At 42.3% G+C, this 18953-nt stretch overlaps 1 protein-coding gene across 1 annotated transcript in view; it reads right to left on the reverse strand.

The window, feature by feature from the left end:
- Positions 1 to 257: 257 nt before the first annotated feature.
- Positions 258 to 18953, reverse strand: part of agbl4 (AGBL carboxypeptidase 4) — a 242737-nt gene continuing 224041 nt past the window's right edge. Inside the window, exons 10-13 of the mRNA XM_068591298.1 lie at positions 12076 to 12228; positions 8817 to 8979; positions 942 to 1035; positions 258 to 774 (exon numbers count right to left, since the gene is read on the reverse strand). Of these exons, the coding sequence (XP_068447399.1) occupies positions 675 to 774; positions 942 to 1035; positions 8817 to 8979; positions 12076 to 12228 (510 nt within the window). The 3' untranslated portion in view covers positions 258 to 674. The remainder of the gene's footprint in view (positions 775 to 941; positions 1036 to 8816; positions 8980 to 12075; positions 12229 to 18953) is intronic.

Consider the following 18953-nt stretch of genomic DNA (forward strand, 5'->3'; position numbering starts at 1 on the left):
CACACACACACACACACACACACACACACACACACACACACACACACACACACACACACACACACACACACACACACACACACACTTGACCTCACACTCAACAGTGGACGCTTTGTCAACACCATAAATCGAGCTAAGCCTACATGAGGGTCAATATAAATATGAATACAATGCAAAAACACAGCTAAATTCTCACTTATATAAAAGCAATTATTAATTCTATCAGTCTTGATATTAGAGAAAAAGTGATTGAAGGATTTGAGAGTTTAATGACTATTTATAATACCAACAGAGATAACATTGCATATCACCATAGTCATAATATAAGTTAGTAACAGCAAGGAAACATGCATTTATTTACAAATGTATAGACAACCAAAAGGAGCTGCTGAATAAAGGCCACAGATGGACTTTAGATGGGCAACAGTCTGTCTTCCCTTGGCCTTCAATAATCCGCGTTTTAGAGCCATTAAATAGCCCAAGAGGAAGCTTGTTCTGATTTTAGTCCTGCAAGTACCAGTCATCCCACTGTTACAAATCTGTGAAAATAAGTCTTTATAGCCAGGGAGATGTGGAGCTTCTAAAGGCAATGAAGTGTGAAGGATCCTCCTGCTACGGTGCTCTGCGTTTTATACACGCTCAGCCTGTGTCCGTCTGTCCTTCTGTCTGATTGTCTAGTGCCTGACGCCCTGGCTCTTCTCCCTTTCTCTGTCTGCTGCAGCGTCTCTGCCAACACCGTTGCCCTTTTTGTTATCGTCGCCTGTCACCTCAGAGCTGGAGACAAAAACATATCAATATGAGTGACTGAGGTGGTAGGGTATAGTTCAGGAAACAGCAAAACAAAAAGACATTTACTTGAGTATGAACAACGAATTTAAAATTGTATTTGGGTAATTGATTTATTTTAAAATGTATTTATTCATAATGCCAGACTGCTTTACCTTTGAATGTGAATCGGTCTGTTGTCCTTGATGAGGTTGTTGAGTTTGTAGTAATCCAGGAAGGTTCGAGCAACATTTCTGCCCAGCTTGGTGTCTGAGGACGGAGAGTTAAAGCTAATTGTCTTTGGAAGAGTCTCAACTAACATTTCTTAAAACATTTTTAAAACAGTGGTTCCCAATGGTCGCTGTTTTAGGGAAATGCAGAGCCCCTGCATTGCATTGTGGAGTTGAACTTGAAGCTGCACCTAGAATAATTTACCGACTTTCCAGTGTCAGAGCATTTTAGCATCTTTCAGCTCATTGTTTTGGTTTTACAGCCCATACACCTCTACTGCCGGCAACTGTGTTTTGCAAACACACTGTGCACTTCCTGCCCAGCTCCAAACACTGTGACTAGCTGGTGAACATAGAGGGGTAATTAGCTGTGTTGAAGTCTTATATGTTCCTCAGGGGTTGGTCGAGAACAAAAAACAGAGCTAAGAAAAAAACAAGAGTGACTAAAAGTTTTTTGATCCATAAAAAAAGGTTCAAGGCCCACAGTTCTTGAGTAAGTGTCGAGCAATACTTCAGACATTCATGATTTGATATCTATAATGTTTTCACATGGCACCTTCAAACCACTTGATCTTCACTGTGATTCTGAACATTTAACATAAAGTTATTTTAAAAAAAACTTTAGAAATATCACCAACACACCCAGTTAGGTACAGTAAATAACTAGCAACTGAAGAAATGAGCAGTGTAAATCCTCAGGGTACAACACATTGCGGTTTGAATTAAGTGAGGGTAAATCAAATGTATTTCACTCGCGTCAGCCAAATGCATGATGCTGGCATGAATCACACAAAAGCAATTACTTATACACTGAGGCCTTATTTAAATTCAGAGGTGAACACACACATCATCCCCCTGCCCAATTGCCCCTCACCACATTAGGGACAATATCAATAACTTCACTGCTTTAATAAAACAGCTGAGCGTCTATGAGTGCTGTCGCTAAGCCTGTGATCATTAGGCTAGCAGAGAAAGTAATGATGACAATCAGGTTGAAATAATGAAGAAGTGGAAAACCACTGAATGTCAACAATGTTCCCAATCACCAAGAGTGAGGATAGGAAATAGAGATGAATAAGAACAATGTTGCTAACAGAAGTAAATTCCACCGAGCCACTGAGAAAAACAACATCAGTATCAGCTGCCAATCTACCTATCCACCCTTTTAGACATATATCCATTGACCTTTTGCCATCATCATTCATCTATACAGCATGCACATTCATACCGTTCATACAGGTCCCAACACAAAACAAACAATAACATAAAAGTTTTCCCCTCTTTCAAGGCATTGATGTTTGGCTGCCTCCATTCTTCACCGGGCTGGAGCATGATGGAGCAACACAAAGACGTAATCTGTCACTTTTCCCCTGTCATTACCTTGTTGATACTCAGATACGTCATTTGCTGGACTATTTATCTGTCACAAGCATGTGATTGAAACAACTGACACACAGAAAAAGATAAGAACAAAAAAAAGATGGAAATTCTGTCATCTTTATTTTGTATTTTTCAATTTCTCCTAATGATCAAAAAATGACCCGAACATAAATCCTGGTTGCTATAAAGATGAAAATCTATTGTTCAAAGCCCGTTAAATTGTAAACCATCCATCGTTGGGGCTGTCTGGACATATACTTCAGCTTTAGTTTGTCATACCTCAAGCAACACACACACGCACACACACGCACAAGGGTGTACCTGGTAAGTGAGGCCCGTAAATACGCAAGCAAGTCCCTCTGTAAAGTCTGCCAACTTGGCCTTTGAAGGTGTGTTTTTGCATATGTTCGAGAGTCTGCACAGGACTTCATTCTTCACCCGGCAGGCTGATGGCAATGCTCTCCACACGACTCCACAGTCTATATTTACACCCCATCTGGCTGTTTGTCTGTGAGTCCTGCATTAGGCCAGACTTGCTGTGATTGTGTGTGTGTGTGTGTGTGTGTGTGTGTGTGTGTGTGTGTGTGTGTGTGTGTGTGTGTGGACCGCACAGGCTGTCTCATAACAGCTAGCTGATGATACTGATTAGGCTGAGATGAAACTGCAGATGAACAAACTAAGGTTATGTCCTTCTGAACCTCGCTTTTATGCTAATTTGAATTCATAATAGTTAAAAACAACACTGGAAGCCATGCTAGCAGGACATCTGTGCCTTGACTTTAATGGAAACAGCCAGCTATCTCACAAAAACAATGCTAATGTACTGATGTTTAGCAGATATCATGTTTACCATGGTCGCCATCTTAGTTTAGCATGTTACCATGTTTGCTAATTGTCAATAAACACAAAGTGCAGCTGAGGCTGTTGGGAATGTCTTTCTCTATGTCGCCGAAGTATTTGACATATTACACTTTTTACCTGATGATGGCGCTAAATGGAAAGTTAGGTGATCAACAAAGTTATTATAGTTCATCCCGAGGGGGACATGAATGAGTGTCGCAAATGTCATGGCATTTCCCCCAGTAGATACTGAAATGTCACAGTATAAGTGACAACGTTGACCTGCAGGGGGTGCTAGAGGAAAAGTCAGGGGATCATTAAAGTCATTAGGACTCATGCATTGGGAACTATGAATGTCTGTACAACATTTCATGGCGATCAATCTGACAATCGTTGATATATTTCCAGCTGAAGCAAAGCAGTGGGCCAACTGACCGACTGTCACACAGGACACACATCCCCATGTCGAGAGCCGCTGGCATAGCTCACATTAACTAACACACCTGAACGTGAGTTGTTAACAATCTGCTACTAGTTGTTGAGGGCTGGTTCACACTCACAAATGTTCATCTTCAAGGGCACGAACACTCACATATACCTGCGTACTGTAAACAAGCAAACTTTGTATCCTTGACATCTTCACTCTGACCTCAGGAAAGTTTTGGGTGTTTTCCTCCGTTCTCTTCCGTCAGCAGAGCTCGGTGCCAGTCCCGAGCTCTTTGGCCGGGCGCGCTCAGCGACAGAAATATCTCCCGGACCCCACAGTGCGCAGATGGCCTCTCAGCTTGGCTTGTCACGACTCACCGTCTACTGCAGGAGGTTTCGTGATGGACGGCCTGCTTCTGAAGGAGAACTTCATCCGTGTGGCGAGTAGTCGGAGACGCGGAGGATGCCCTGACTGCTGTCTGGCCCGTTGCCGGGGGAAACCGTAGGCTTTGGAACGAGGAAGTGATGTGTGCGAGAGCCAGGAAACAGCCGGTGGGCCGTAGCTTGGCTTACAGAGGTGGGTGGTAGTGGAAATATTCTGAAAAACTGCAGCTGCTTTAGTCCAGATCTACGCAGCCTCTTCTGAATTAACACACAGACTAATAATCATAATATTGTTGATACTTAATCATCAACATTATCATTATAAGTGTCTAATCATTATCCAGCTCCAGAGAGGTCAAAGAGGCGGACTGTCAGCATCTCGCCTGCCTGTCACTGAGGTGTGTGAGGTGTATTCTTTAACATCTCGGTACACATAACTGTCTTGTCTAATCAATAGCAGGTCATTGTCATGGCTCAAGGGCACGTCAGCTTAGGCGCTGATGAGATACGTGAGACAAAGGCGATTGGGACATGACTTGTTTACTGCAGCTGTTTACTGTCAGCACGCCATTTAGCGTCTTTCAGCGCTATGTCCCTCGTGCCTGGTCCTGTAGGACAGACAGACAAGGTGACGATCAGACAACAAAGCCCCCAGTGGTAAAATGGACAAGACACGCAGAGAATGCTGTCCAGATCGGACCGGAGTTAACAAGCAGACAAGCAGGGGACATTCAAGCCATCAATACGACCCACTGACAGGTCCTGTCACTGCACTGACACGTAGGGAACTAATTATCAATGCTAATTAAGAGCCGAGTCAACAACAGCAATACAGAAAGGGACATTTTTGTCCCCAATAGCGATTCAGCAGACTGAAAGACCTCACGTCCTTTTGCCCAAAGGGACAAACAAGGGTTGATTTAAATCCCTGACAAGAGCAACTGTCACTGCCAAGGAGACAAGTACTGAAACTTGAGGCATAAAATGAAATATGTGCAAGAAAGGCTTCTGTTTTCTTACAGTGTGCACTTGCAGGAATAGAGACTCTTCTGATCTACAGTGTGCTGCTCTGAAAACAAAAGATGGAAACTATTTTTATATTCCAATTACTATGTTTTTTTTGCAAAAGTTGCACTCATTTGTTGTTTAGGAAAGGCAATGCTTTGTGTATACAAGTTCAAGAAATACAAACAAAACATATATCTCATAATACATCGCTGTCTCATTGAAGTACCTGTGATGTATGACTTCAAGTCTCTCTTTGTGTTCTTCCTTATTATTGTCATTATACTAAAAGTATCACTTTTATATTGTTACAATCATATCATATCTTAATCATCAACTGTCACTTCAACCACTTTCAACTTTAACACTTCAACCAACAACTCCATTGCTTTAGTCTCTTATGATTTAACTGGTGAGTTCATCTATTTTCAGTGTTCACACTTCCACTCTATCACACTTGATGATCTTATGTCGTCTCAGAGAGTGAAAGTTAGACTTCTTTTCACTTCCATTTGAACTGCCAATTCAACTTCTTTCAATCACGCAAGTATGAAACACGTCAACATCACAATCTCAGAGCACTTACACTCTCTTCACAAAATGACTTTCTCAGACTCTCCATGAACATCAACTTTATCCACATTTAGAACAACGACCAAAACACAGCTGGAGGTGTGCATATCTTCGTGGGTGCTCATGTGAGGACACCTGTTCATCTGAGCAGACAGCAGCGACACTATTTGTTTAATCAACTGTGTTTTTAAATGTGTCTGTGTCTGCGCTTGCTTGCACGTGTGAGCACCTATCCATGTGTGCATTTGTCTGTGTGATATGATGTGTGTAATGTGTGGTCGTGAATCAGATTTACCTCAAAGCCATATCATTTGCATACTTCTCACATTATGTCCATTGAGTTTCAGGTTCACTGATGCATATTATGATCCTCAGGCTATTCTGGTGTTGATGAAGTCCCACTGTTATGGCTACAAGTGTGTATATCTTAGCCATCAACACACAATCCTGCTGGGTAACCCAACATTGACACTCTTGACAATTGATGTGAATTATTTGTGTGAACATCTTCAATGAGAAGATCACCGTTTAAGAAGCCTCTGCACGTCGTCTACTGAAAGAAAACAGAAAATATGCACAAGTCAAACAATAGAGATGAATAACTTTTCTCCCTGTCAGAGTGAGAAGTTTAAAAATCTTGTAAATCTGTACATCTGTACTATGATGGAAAAAAGATACCGTGCAACCCAGATTCGGAAAAGCAAGAGCAATATCTTTCAGGGAAGGCATAATGGCTTTTTAATGTTTTTAAAGTCACAGAGAATACTTTATCTCCACAATACAAAAAAAACATCGACAACCACACACACCTACAAGGTAAGTCAGCCCCCAAAGCTCTCATAGGTGCACGTATTGAACTCACATGGAAAGCGTCCAGCTGAGTTTTGAACGAGGTCCCAGATTCTCTCGACCTTAAACCATTCCACTTTCCAGTTTAAACTTCAGAGTGTGAACCGGAAGGGCCATCGCAAGAAGCAGCTGGTCTAAGAAAATATAAAAACGTGTCGACAAATAACAGACTAAAATGTTTAATTATAGTTCTGGGACGTGGGGCTGTCAGTCAGACTTTAAGTGCAGTATACGTAAACATAAAAAATAGATATATACATAGGAGTAGACACACACACACACACACACACACACACACACACACACACACACACACACACACACAAACACGCAGTTAATGATTAGAGGACAAAGAGAAGACAGACACACAGTGGAGGTTGTTCCTGCTGTCTCAGAGAAGACGATTCTCAGCTTGACTAAATGATATAATGAGCTGTTATGTTCTGGGTGACAAGATGAGAGGAAAGGACAGAACGAAGGAGAGAGGAGGACATGAAAAGAGAGATCAAAAACAAATACAGAAGACATACTATAGGCATTGCACCTTTTTTTTATGAGTACCTTCAAACTGTGACAAAAGTCTCAGCTGTGAGAAAGGTTACGATTTCAATTTTGGTGGCTACGAGTCACAGCAGTGGAGAAGGAGAGTCGGGAGAGACTAAAGGGTAAGGGCGGCATGTTTTGAAGGTGGTAAGAGTTAGGGCTGAGGTTATTACTCATTTGTCATGTATTAGTTTAAAGGACTGTGTGTGTGTGCCTGTTTGTGTGTGTGTGTGCATCAGGTGAGAAAGGTGGAGGGGGAGCGTTGAGATGCTAAAGGTCTCTGTTGATGATTTGCACGCTTCATCGAGCTGACTGCTGGGGCGTATAAAGCGACATGGTCGGTTCCTTCAACCTGTCTGACCCCAATCTCCACTCTACACCAGGTCCCTGTGCTGCTTTCCCACCCTGTGGATCCCCTCCTCCTTGTACACATCCCCTTCTCACAGCCAAACAAACACACACACACACACCTGGAAAACAAAAAAGATCAAGAACGTCCTCCCACAAGGGCTGAGTTTTCTTCCAATTTGACCTTCAGATGAAATGTCCCCGCTGCACTCACACACACACATAGAGGCTGAGACGTGGCTCCCCAAGTGTTATTATCCTGCTCTGAACCAATGCCACCAACTCAAACAAAAACACAGTGGAATTTGTTTATCACAACAGCCAGACATATGTCTCCTAAACATACGCCAAACAGTTTGTTTGTGGTTGTGATGCTATCCTGTGTACACAATCTGTCTTAGGCATCACAACTGGAATGAGCTGAGATGCTTCTACGAGACACACTCAAGGGATGAGACGGTGTGAAAAACACACACATTAACTATAATACATACATTTGACCTACATGTTATGAACTTTTAATGTAGGTTTGAGAGAAATACACACAGTGTATATTGAGTCAGAATGTGCCAGCTCTTAGCACTAGAGGGCACTAGGGCTACGTCTAAATCCACCCTCCGCTCCACCTGCAGAATGTGAGGAGGGGAGAACATACTTTTCATATGTAGGGTCCTTATCGCGCTCTCTAAATCTCTCTTTCTCCCTCTTCTCACTCACTCTATCGGTAAGATCAGACCGCCATGGGCCAGCTCTCAGGAGCTCTTCAGCCCTGAGAAGGTCAGCTGAAGGAAAACTTCCTCCCATCTGGCTCCATTAACGCACCTGTGACCTTCGGTTCCCGTGGCGAATGTAATGTGTGGGCTCCATGCGTGTGCATGATTGTAGTCGACAGGAATCATGTTTGTTCCATTGTTTAACGCAAAATCAAAGCCTCAACTACGCGCACACTCGCGCACACACAAACACACACACATACACACACACACGCACACACACAGCATTATGCATTCCAACACAAGCCCCTTTCTCTTCTCTCCTTTGTAAATGAAATCAATAGACGCGACTATCACATCCCTAGTCTGTCACTGCACATCTGTCGCAACAAGAGGCAACAAAAGAGCAACATGGTTTTCTTAAGAGTACACATGATCTGACACGCACGCACACACACACCCACACACACACGCACGCACACATACACATACACACACACACACACACATACACACACACACACATACGCACAAACTCACCACCGGAGATTCAAATATTAAGATAATGACTTGAATGATTACAAGATCAATTTCAGAGGGAGATGGTAAGCGCAACGAGTGTGTGAGTGTGTGTGTGTGTGTGTTTGGGTGTATGTGCATGTATGTGTGTGTGTGTGTGTAATGTGTGTGTGTGTGTGAAACAAGGAGAGAGGTAAAATTAACAAACACACACAAAAACAATGCATGTGTTGAAGGATACATGTCTCCTCAGTGTACGGCACAGGAGCGGTGCTGCCAGCCGTCATGTAGCTGTAGAAGGACACTTCCAGAGTGTAGCAGTAGGACGTGTCATCAAGGAGACCACCGAGGAACCGTCTACCGGTACCGGCCTTCACCATGTCCCGGTTAAAGGACGTGTTGGACTAGAGGGATGCACAAAGACAATAGTGTTGGACTAGTGGTTAAAAGATGACTCTTCAGTGAGAGGATCTGGGTTCAAGTCTTTAAGAAGCATCTTCCCCGATAAAGCATATCTGAGCAAGACTGTGGAGTCTGTGGAGAATTTCCTTACGGAGATCATTAGCCCCAACTATGACATATAGCCTCTATGGATCCTGAGATTGAAAATTGTTGTGAGCTTCAAAAGGTACTTGTGTTTCCCAGTTGAAACTTTTCAAAAGAAAATGTCTTCTAAAGTCCTTGATAACCTGAATGACACATTATTTCTAACAGTGAAAGAGAAGAAAAACACATTCAGTGTAAACATATTGCTTTTGTGCTTTTGTGTTGCAGTTTACACAAAACTGTACTTTAAAAAAACAACCCTTCACACTGGTAAACTTCAGTGGAAATGGTTCTGTTACTGCCAACGTCAATATAATCACACAGCGAGTATTGTGTTGGGCAAATCTGTGAATGTTTCCCATATCAACAATGTATGATTGAAGGTTTAAGAGTTGAATGTTGGAACATTTCAGTTGGGAGAAGCTATACTTATTAAAGGGGCAGTGTGTAGGAATTGGTGGCATCCAGCGGTGCGGTTGCACAATGCAACCAAATGAATGCCCCTCGGCTCAGTCCTTCCTTTCCTGAACTGCAGTCACGTGAACTACACACACACACACATATACATATATATATATATATATATATATATATATATATATATATATATATATATATATATATATTTAAGACAGGAATATATAAGCATTATGCTTCTACCTATACCTTTTCAGTCTTTCTTTTTTTGTATAGTAGATTGAGGCTTCACTTATTGTATTGCATGTAATGATTGTCTGAATAAAACACATACTACATACTACATTACTACCACTAGAAAGGGAAATACTGCAGCATGTTGAGTCAGAGAACCAGTCTTTGACAAGCTAAATTAAAACAAACCTCTTATTGCATTGACAAAAATAAATCCATCCATTATTATCTGCACCGAAACCATTTACATCATAAATATTTGACTCAGAATTTAGTTTGGCTATATTTCTTTGTTGATGAATGAAAAAACAAAGCAGCTACTGTCAATATTGGCTGACATGTCTCATCAGTGGAAATGCATTAACATCCATCATTATTTCTTCCTCGGTAGCTTGCAGTGCCTCTGGAGAATCCAGGACGAATTATGAAGGGTACAGTGGCTTATTTGAACAGACTGTTCATACAAAGTCATTACAAAGCTGTAAATGGCTAGAGCAGAAAGACAAGTCCAGTCTATTTTGGGTTTCAGCGTGTCAGCTGTACTATATGATGCTGTCTTGGGAAGAGTGTGGAAAAGTTTCCATTCACTGTCACTCCACTCTGCTCTGCTGCAGTGAGAGTTGCCTTGCTGAAATGCAGACTTGGCGGCCACCAGTGGGAGTTTGCCATGATTGTGTTGTGCTGCTGCTGCTGCTGCTGCACTGGGCTTTAGGTAGTGCTGAATGGGCAGAGGGACAAAAGCACAGTGAGGGGAGATGACCCCTGGGCCAGCTGTCACACAAGCAATACAGAGAAGGAGAGAGAGACAGAAAGAGAGAGAGATTCTCCTGAAATAGCGTTTCACTCGTCCTTCCTTACTGCATACCGTATAGACACTGACAATAAGTGACATTTCCATGCATGTGTGGGTGAACATCCGCATCTCCGGCTTTTCTCCGGATCGAGGTTGGCACCGGGTGTCAATGGGTAATAAAGGTTATTCTTTATGATCTGTGTAAGTGGCTCTGCTAGGAAATGTCACCGTCACTGAGAAAACGAAGGTCAGTGACAAATGACACCGGGCTGAGACAAAATGGTTTGGTGGATAATGTACCTGTGTGAAACTGTTTTATTAGGTTATGCATGTGTGGCTGTGTGGAGAAGCATCACAGTCAGTGAATGGGTGGGTTTTTTTCTCACATGCTCTTCTGTCCTTTACTTCTCTCCTCCATTCATTTTCAATACTTTCATTTCCTCCTTGGTTTTTTCTCTCCTCACTGCCCTCAGTCTTCACAGTCTTGTCCAAATAAACCCAGTTTCAGACACCTAACAGGGACACCTGCACTGCTCATACAGAATATCCTGGCCTACTTTTACAGTGCAGTCCTGTGCTTTGTCACAATCTTCACTGTGTTTGCTATTTCTGTTCTGCACACACATTCATATTAATGGTAACATGTCAAGGAAGCTGTTCTATCCATCTGTAGGATCTCCTTAGACACGCAAGTAACATTTATGTTATATATGTTATTTCACGGGCATTTGTTCATATTCTAAGACCTTTTACTTGTTGAATTGTATACAGTATATTGATAATCCACAGCTTACTTCGTACCTTATTTTGAGGGGGATAGTGTAGATTCTCATACATAATTTCCATTCATATTTTTGCTCCTTAAGGACTTACTGCTGCTGTTTGGGCCCAAGTACATTTTGCATAGCCACCTATTCCTGAAATGTCACTGTATTCGTTTAAATAATTTATACCTTTTAAAAACATATTCTGCAGCTCAAATCTTCGTGTGTGTGCTTTACTACTTCCGTTACTATGTGTTACTCGTAAATTGAACTGAACTGTCAGGATTCATGAAATTCATCCCTCTCTCCTTTACCCTCACGTCCTCTCGTAAGTGGTGAAGGTGAGTATCTTTGTGCACGGCTGGAGTGTGCTCCTTTCTTCTGCACACACATTCCCTCGAGTAATTAACACCTCCTATGTTTGAGTGTGTATATTTACACTCACATGTGTCAGCTGTGTGCATATGTATTGCTAATTTGATGTATAATTTCCTATTTGCCTCTAATTCATGCAGTTACACACGTTTACACCTGGGAAGTGACACCATGGTCTTCAACTGTGTACCACTGAGAGTGCAACAGTTGGCAACAAAATGCTCCACTGAACACCACCTCAGCAGTCCTTGTCGAGATAGGACAAGTTCACGTTCTCTTTCCGAACTAGCCCAGGGATTGAAGCTGGCTGAAAGTCTGCTGGGGAGCCCGCAGATCCAGTGTGTTTGTGTGTATTTGTTTGTGTGACTTACAAAGGAGAAGTCTGGTGCATTTTGGCACAACAGTCTGGGAAAAACAGCCTGTCTCTGGACGCGCTCCTCGTCCTCAAACACATTGCCGTACATGAAGCCATTCAGCATGGTGGAGTGGGCGTGAACATCAATGTAGAACTCCAAACTAACTCTCTGATGGAAGAGGGAACAGACAGAGCAGAGAGAACAGAGGGACAGAGAAACGCACAGACAGAAGACAAGAAAAAAAAAACATGTTAGTGGGGAAGATGGGATATCTTAACAGCTGCAGTCCACAGCAGCTTGTCCACTGGGATTAAGGCCTTTCTTTACTGTGGGGAAACTGTGCTGGGAGAGGATTTCCGTCCCGGGATGAAGACATACCCTCCAGACAGTGCCGACTGACAGTGTGTTTACTACCTGAAAGGAGCCAACCACCCACACATAACTTCAATCAGACTGTCCTTATGAAGGGCACGCCTGCAGTACATACATGACAGTGAGCAGAGACGACTACGGTGTTCAGACACACACACACACACATACACACACACACACACACACACACACACACACACACACACACACACACTCTCTTTTATCTTGTGATACAAATAGGGCGCTTCCACTGATTATCTCCAACTTTAACATGAACTCTGACATGTCTAGAGGCAGCACAATCACAGTCCTGCACGACTGAAGCACCCGTTTTTATTCCATGCTTATAAAGGTCTCAGTATGATGAATCTGACCTTGATACTTCTCAATACAACAGACATAATAAAAAATTGCGGAACTGCACATAGCTAGAAATAATTAAACCAAATTGAGGACCTTGGAAAATCTCATTTCAATTGTCAGTAGCTATCTAAAGTTGCAGTCCGATGTCGATCTATGTCTTGTATCATTTAAGGGTTGTACAGAACAGTAGAGCATATCAATTATCTTTACACTTACAACTAACAACAGAATGTAATATGCATATTAGCACATACTTTGAGGTATTATTCATGTAATTGTGTAGTGTTGAATTAGGCCATTAATCCAGCAACTCAATGGATTTCACTACATCAGTGTAAATGAAAAAGTTACTAGGTACACCACCATAGAACAATGAAAGTAAAATACATGTTCTTTATGTTGTTGCATAAAAATACGACAAGAAAATGTCCAATTTAGTCGCCCGTTAATTAATACACTTAATCACCAAACCACAGAGTGGCTACATGTTTTATATCTTGCTTGTATTTGGATGTGATATTGATTCATCTATAATCTAACTATTTATCTAACTGTCTAAAACAGACGGTGCATTTAACTTTAATTCCAAACCCCGAACCTTAAACCTAAAGCTTGCAAAAATAACCTCTTCACTTCAATGGTCTTAAAATGGTTGCGACAAGGGCAGAAATACGAGCCTCCTCACCACCAGCAACCCACCACCCATTCACACACCTTCTGACCCTTAACTCAGGAGCGGCACCAACTGGCATCCCTCCTCTCTGCCTCCTCTTTCTATCTTATCACTCTATTCTCCTTCTTTTGGTTTTCTTCTTTTTTCCCTCCCTCCCTTTCTCCTCCTTGCTCTGCTTATTACACATTCACCACCACACCTTGTACCCTGTGGGTCGTAAAAGAGGAGAGAAGGGAAGAATGAGAGGATGGAAAAGGAGAGGGAGCGATATTGGAAGATGAAGGGGAGGGAGAGCAGAGAGAGGGAACAACAAAGATGGACAAAAGACAAAGAGAGAAAACAATGCGTATAGGTTTGCGACTGTGTGTGAGAGAGGCAGAGGAGCGGGGAAGAGCGAAAAGAAAAAAAAACATATAGAGACTGGGGTTCAAAGAGAGAGGAAATAAGTACATAAGAGAGAGCAAAAAAGAGCGAAAGACAGAAAGAGATACAGAGAGACATAGAGATGTGTGTCGGAGGAGTAGATTGACAGGAGAGAGAGAGAGAGAGAGAGAGAGAGAGAGAGAGAGAGAGAGAGAGAGAGAGAGAGAGAGAGAGAGAGAGAGAGAGAGAAGCGGTGCTTGGGCGGCCCGGGCGACGCAGTGTGCCTGTGTTTGAAATTCCGCTCACAGCCAAAGCAATTTCCTGGCGGTGGCTGTGCTGTCAGCTGCTTGGCTGGCTGGCGGTGAAATATGGTGGCTGGGAGTCGGCCGCTAGCAGCCCCCGACAACCTGATGGATGGAGCCCCAGAGGAGAGGAACAGCAGCAGGAGAAGGTGGAGGAGAGAGGGGGGTGGGTGGGGGGGGTGAAAGAGGACGGTGTGAGGGAGGAGGGAGGCAGAAACAACAGAAAAACAAAACAAAAAAAGAGCGAGAGAGAGAAAAAAAGCTAAATGCAGCCAACTGAGCAGTAGACAGTTGGAGAAATACATAAAGAGACATTAAAGGGAGAGTTAGACGGTAGGGGAAAGAAAGAGGTGAAGAGGAGATGGAGAACAAGAGGAGGGAGGGAGGGAGAGAGGTAGTGAGAGAGGTAGAGTCAGCTCCATTAGAAGAAGGAGGGTGGAGGAGTTCCAACGAACCAGCCGGGTCTAGACGAGGTAAACCAGCCTAATAATCACCTGGTCTCTCCCCTGTGGAGGGCATGGAGGCTGGGAGGAGGGAGAGGGATAGAAAGAGGAGGAGATGGAGGCAGATGGATTAAAGGAGGGTGATCAAAAGTGGCAGATTTCTTATAGCAGAGGTTAATGCACGCTTACATGCCAGTAAATAACTGATCTACAAATTCTTTTTTTTTAACTCATATGATCAGACTTTTCATGGCCAAAAGAAAGTGGATACAAATTGCTCTACTATGGGATTGTTGAACAAATGCACTGATGTTAAAATGCTGCTCAAAATCATTTTTTTCTTCTTCTTCTGCTTTGTTGGCATTGAATTTCTGAGGTCAGACACTGATTTTGGGGCAATGTTTGATGAAGTTGAGGTCAGGGCTCAGTGCAGGCTAGTAGAGTCCACCCACGCCAAACTTTGAAATAGAGTAGAAACATTTGCTCTTTTTTTTTTTTTTTTTACAAATAATGGACAGAAAATGATAGTTGCAATTTATTCAGAAACCAATTTCCTTATTGACTTTGCTTTGTTCGAGGGGCATTGACATGTTGAAACAGGTACAGTTTGTCCCCAGATTGTGGCGACAAAGTTCAGCAACACCAAAATAAACACTAGTCCAACATATCAGTGTTTGCAATAGGATTAATTGTCCACTTAGTTGGATTTAGGTGCTTGCAGCCAAACACCCAATACCTTTGGCCCTGCAGTATAATGTATGAAATACAGTGTGCCGATCCATTTATAAAATAAAACCAAGCCACCTGATATAGATATTTTCTTGAGAGCATGCACAGAAAGAAGGTGAAGGACCTAACGCCACATCCTGTTTGTTCCCTGTTCTCATTCTATAGCAGAAGGTTTCTCCTTCACTGCTTCATGTGAAGGAAAGCACAGGAGCAGCGGTAACAAGTATCAGCCATGGAGCCCCCACAATGTCATGTCCAGGCTTTCTACAACACCCAGTTAATGCATTGTCAATCAAACTGAGACGGTTCTGAAGGCCCGACCACTGTGATTGATGCTTCAATTAACGACCCGCTCTGACCTCCAGAATTGTTCATTTGAAATTGTAATTAAGCAATTAGGCGCAATTAAGAAACAGAGACTGCCGAATGAAAGTCAGAAGACAATTTGAGAGAGAGAGAGAGAGAGAGAGAGAGAGAGAGAGAGAGAGAGAGAGAGAGAGAGAGAGAGAGAGAGAGAGAGAGAAACAGAGAGGGAGAGCAAGCTGTCCAAATTAAACCTCTCAGAGAGAAACAAAAGCCCCATCTCTCCGCAGAAACTCCAGGGAACTCTCAACTTGTGGTGAACTTGTAGCGGCCGCAAACAGTTTAGTGTAAAACCTAGAAGGTCAAATGAATGAATTTTGTCAGACAAGTACTTATCTTCTGCATATTAATTAGAGCGGGGTGCGGTGAGGGCCGTAAATGCCGGGCTTATCTTTACACGGAAAGGAAAAGGAGCTGATTGAAGCAGGATTACGAGCTCCTGAATAAAGCTCCTGGCATCAGCAGCATACCTTTCGAGAAAAAGGGAAACTGCTGCTTGTTGAAAAGAAGAAAGTTGAACTTACTCGACATGTAATGCACATTATACAATACTGGAATATTGACTATGAAGCCTGTGGGAGGAGTGACAGGATTTTATTTAGCCAACGCTAAATAAAAAATAATAAATGAAATAAAAAAATTAAAATAAAATAAAATAAAATGAAAAAAATACAATCGCTGCTTTTATGAGTTGGTCATGAATATGCATTTCATGACTAGTACATACGTGATATCAGCCCAAAAGTTGATGACTCGAGTGGAATTAATTGACACTGACCTCAGAAGAAGCGTTGTGTTATAGGTCAAGAACATATTTTAAGGAATATAAGATGTATCATGTCAACATTTGCAGCTTATATTAGACAAACACACAGTTTACTAAAAATCCAAGCCACTATCCCAACTCTTAATATATGGATTAATAAAGCCCAATGCACAATGCTTCCTTCAACTAGCGGAGGAATTCAAAGCTTGGCAGCTGGTTGTTATGGTGCCAAACAGGGAGGGAATCGAACAGTCAGATCCAACCTCAAGGTAACGAGTTACACCTGGGCACTGAAACATCTCATTCACAATAGAGTGACTGATGAAGTGCCCTTGAGCAAGGGTACTTTTCCCAGTGGTGCCACCTAGGTGTGAATTTGTGACACTGTGTGAGCGTCAAATATTTATACACAAAAATAAAAACGGCCATATAAATAAACACTGTAAAACTCCATCCAACATTTCATTAGTTAGAGAAGCCAATTCAAGTCACAGGGCCACATGGCCAGTGACCCTCTAATGATGTAGCAGTGACAGAACATGGCAGATGGCATGACCTGGTTCATAGACGGGAGTAAATGACACAAAACTCTCTATCCGTCTGTCTCCATCGCTTTCATTGTCTCCCCCCTCTTTCCCCCTCCACCCCCCTTGCACTGTGCTCTCAAATTGATGGTGGTATTTGTCTGTTTATGAACACAGAGGTGACTTGTAATCAGCCTGAACGGGCGCAGGCAGCCCTGCGCTTCAGGCCTGTTAGTGCCATATAAGCTGCCACATCTGTTGCAAGGCCTGCCAGGAGAAGAAAAGGACGGTGATAGGTACAGGCAGGAATAAATGGAGAGAAAAGAAAAAGAGAGGAGCAAGAGGGGAGGTACTGAAAAAAAAAATAGCTTGAACTATTATGTAAAAAATTAAGCTTGTGACCTAAATTGATGAAAAGGCATTCAAATCCCAGTGTGTGAGAGCTTCATCGGTGTCTTTCTTGTGAAAAGCAGACAATTTAAGGTCCAATGGAGTGAGAATAAAAAGAGGACTGGTGGAGTGATTGAAACGCTGCTGGGATGATGGGGGGTAAAATTGGCCGTAAATATCAGAAATGGATCAGAAATGGTTCGCTGACATCAGAGGACAACGCACATGGAGACGGACGGTGAGGGGGAGAAAGAGACCTGCAGAGATATCCTGCTTCACATGTACAATAAATGCAAATTTGACTGTTGGACATGAAAGAAAGATAAAAATGAGTGAGATTGTAGAAGGAGCGAGGGCTTTAGGGAGGATTTCAGGTGCTAAATTCATCTCGGTGCTGTAACCAGATCTATTACATTTGTTTCAGAAATTAATTTTCAAATATCAAAAAGGTCAAAAAGAAGCCAAGCCAACAATGACCTTTTTGTCATCCTTAACAAATTATCCAAAATGGCAGTGTCAAATTGGTGGGGATATGTCAGCCTGTGATGAATGCTTCTGGTAATCAGCCAATCAAAAAGGATTCTTCTCCTGCGTTTGATAAATGAGCTCGAAAAGCAACGCTTGAGGAAGGAGATGGGTCCATTTGTTTCTTTGGTCTCTTTTCCCTTTTTTTTCTCCCTCTCCATTTCTCTCTTTTCAAAACAAACAACAGAGTAGCTTGGGAACAGATTATAGCTCCTTGCATCACTGACTCTTTCAGCCATTTTCCCTGCTGACCAATGTTCAGCTGCAGATGGTAAATGATGGAATTTTATGAAACAGCTTGAGCAAGCTTGCCTTCAGATGGATGGAGAGGAAGTTAGCCAGTTTATGAGCATATATTTAGTTCCCATTCACACAATGCCTGTACTTGATCACACTTTTAATTTACGTTTCACATTGTATTTTAATGTGAAAGATCCATTTAAAGCTGCATTAAACAATTTTGGACCACCGGGAGCGGAAAAACAAACAAAGTCACGAAGGGAACTTTGATTTACTATCAGCTTAACATCTGTTCCTATGGTTCACATGGTAGCAAATCATTGCTCTATTAGATACAATACAACATGAGTATCCCAGTGTAGTCACCTGATGAATGTAAGCCCATAGTCACTCTACAACTGGCTAACTAACTCCTCTTAGGTTGCTTCAAATGATAAGGGCAGTATATATAGTTGTGAGAACTCAAGATGAGGATTTCATATCAGGAGGTCGTTAAGCGTCGTTGGGATTCAAACATGTGTGTCAAAGTCGAAAGCCTCACAGAGCTAAGGAGAGAGTGTTAATTCTAGGAGGCAAACTCTGGGTCTGAAAAGTGAAGCCGATGCAGAAACGTCTTGAATTTTTTTTGACCTATACTTATTTGATTTATTACTTCAGTAAACATTGGGTTTATAGTCTCAGTTGTTAGCTTGAAGTTCCTCAATACAACATGATGTTCATTTACCAAATGATGGTCCCAATTAAAGTAAAAAAAAAAGGACAATAAAGCAGGGTATGCTTAGGGGCGTGGCGACCTTTGTGATCGACAGGTTGCTACCAAAGCGTTGAGTTTTCCATGTT

Source organism: Clinocottus analis, unplaced genomic scaffold (genome assembly GCF_023055335.1).
Source record: "Clinocottus analis isolate CAN_PGR_092001 unplaced genomic scaffold, fCliAna1.0.p SCAF_25, whole genome shotgun sequence".
NCBI classification, from domain to species: Eukaryota; Metazoa; Chordata; class Actinopteri; order Perciformes; family Cottidae; genus Clinocottus; species Clinocottus analis.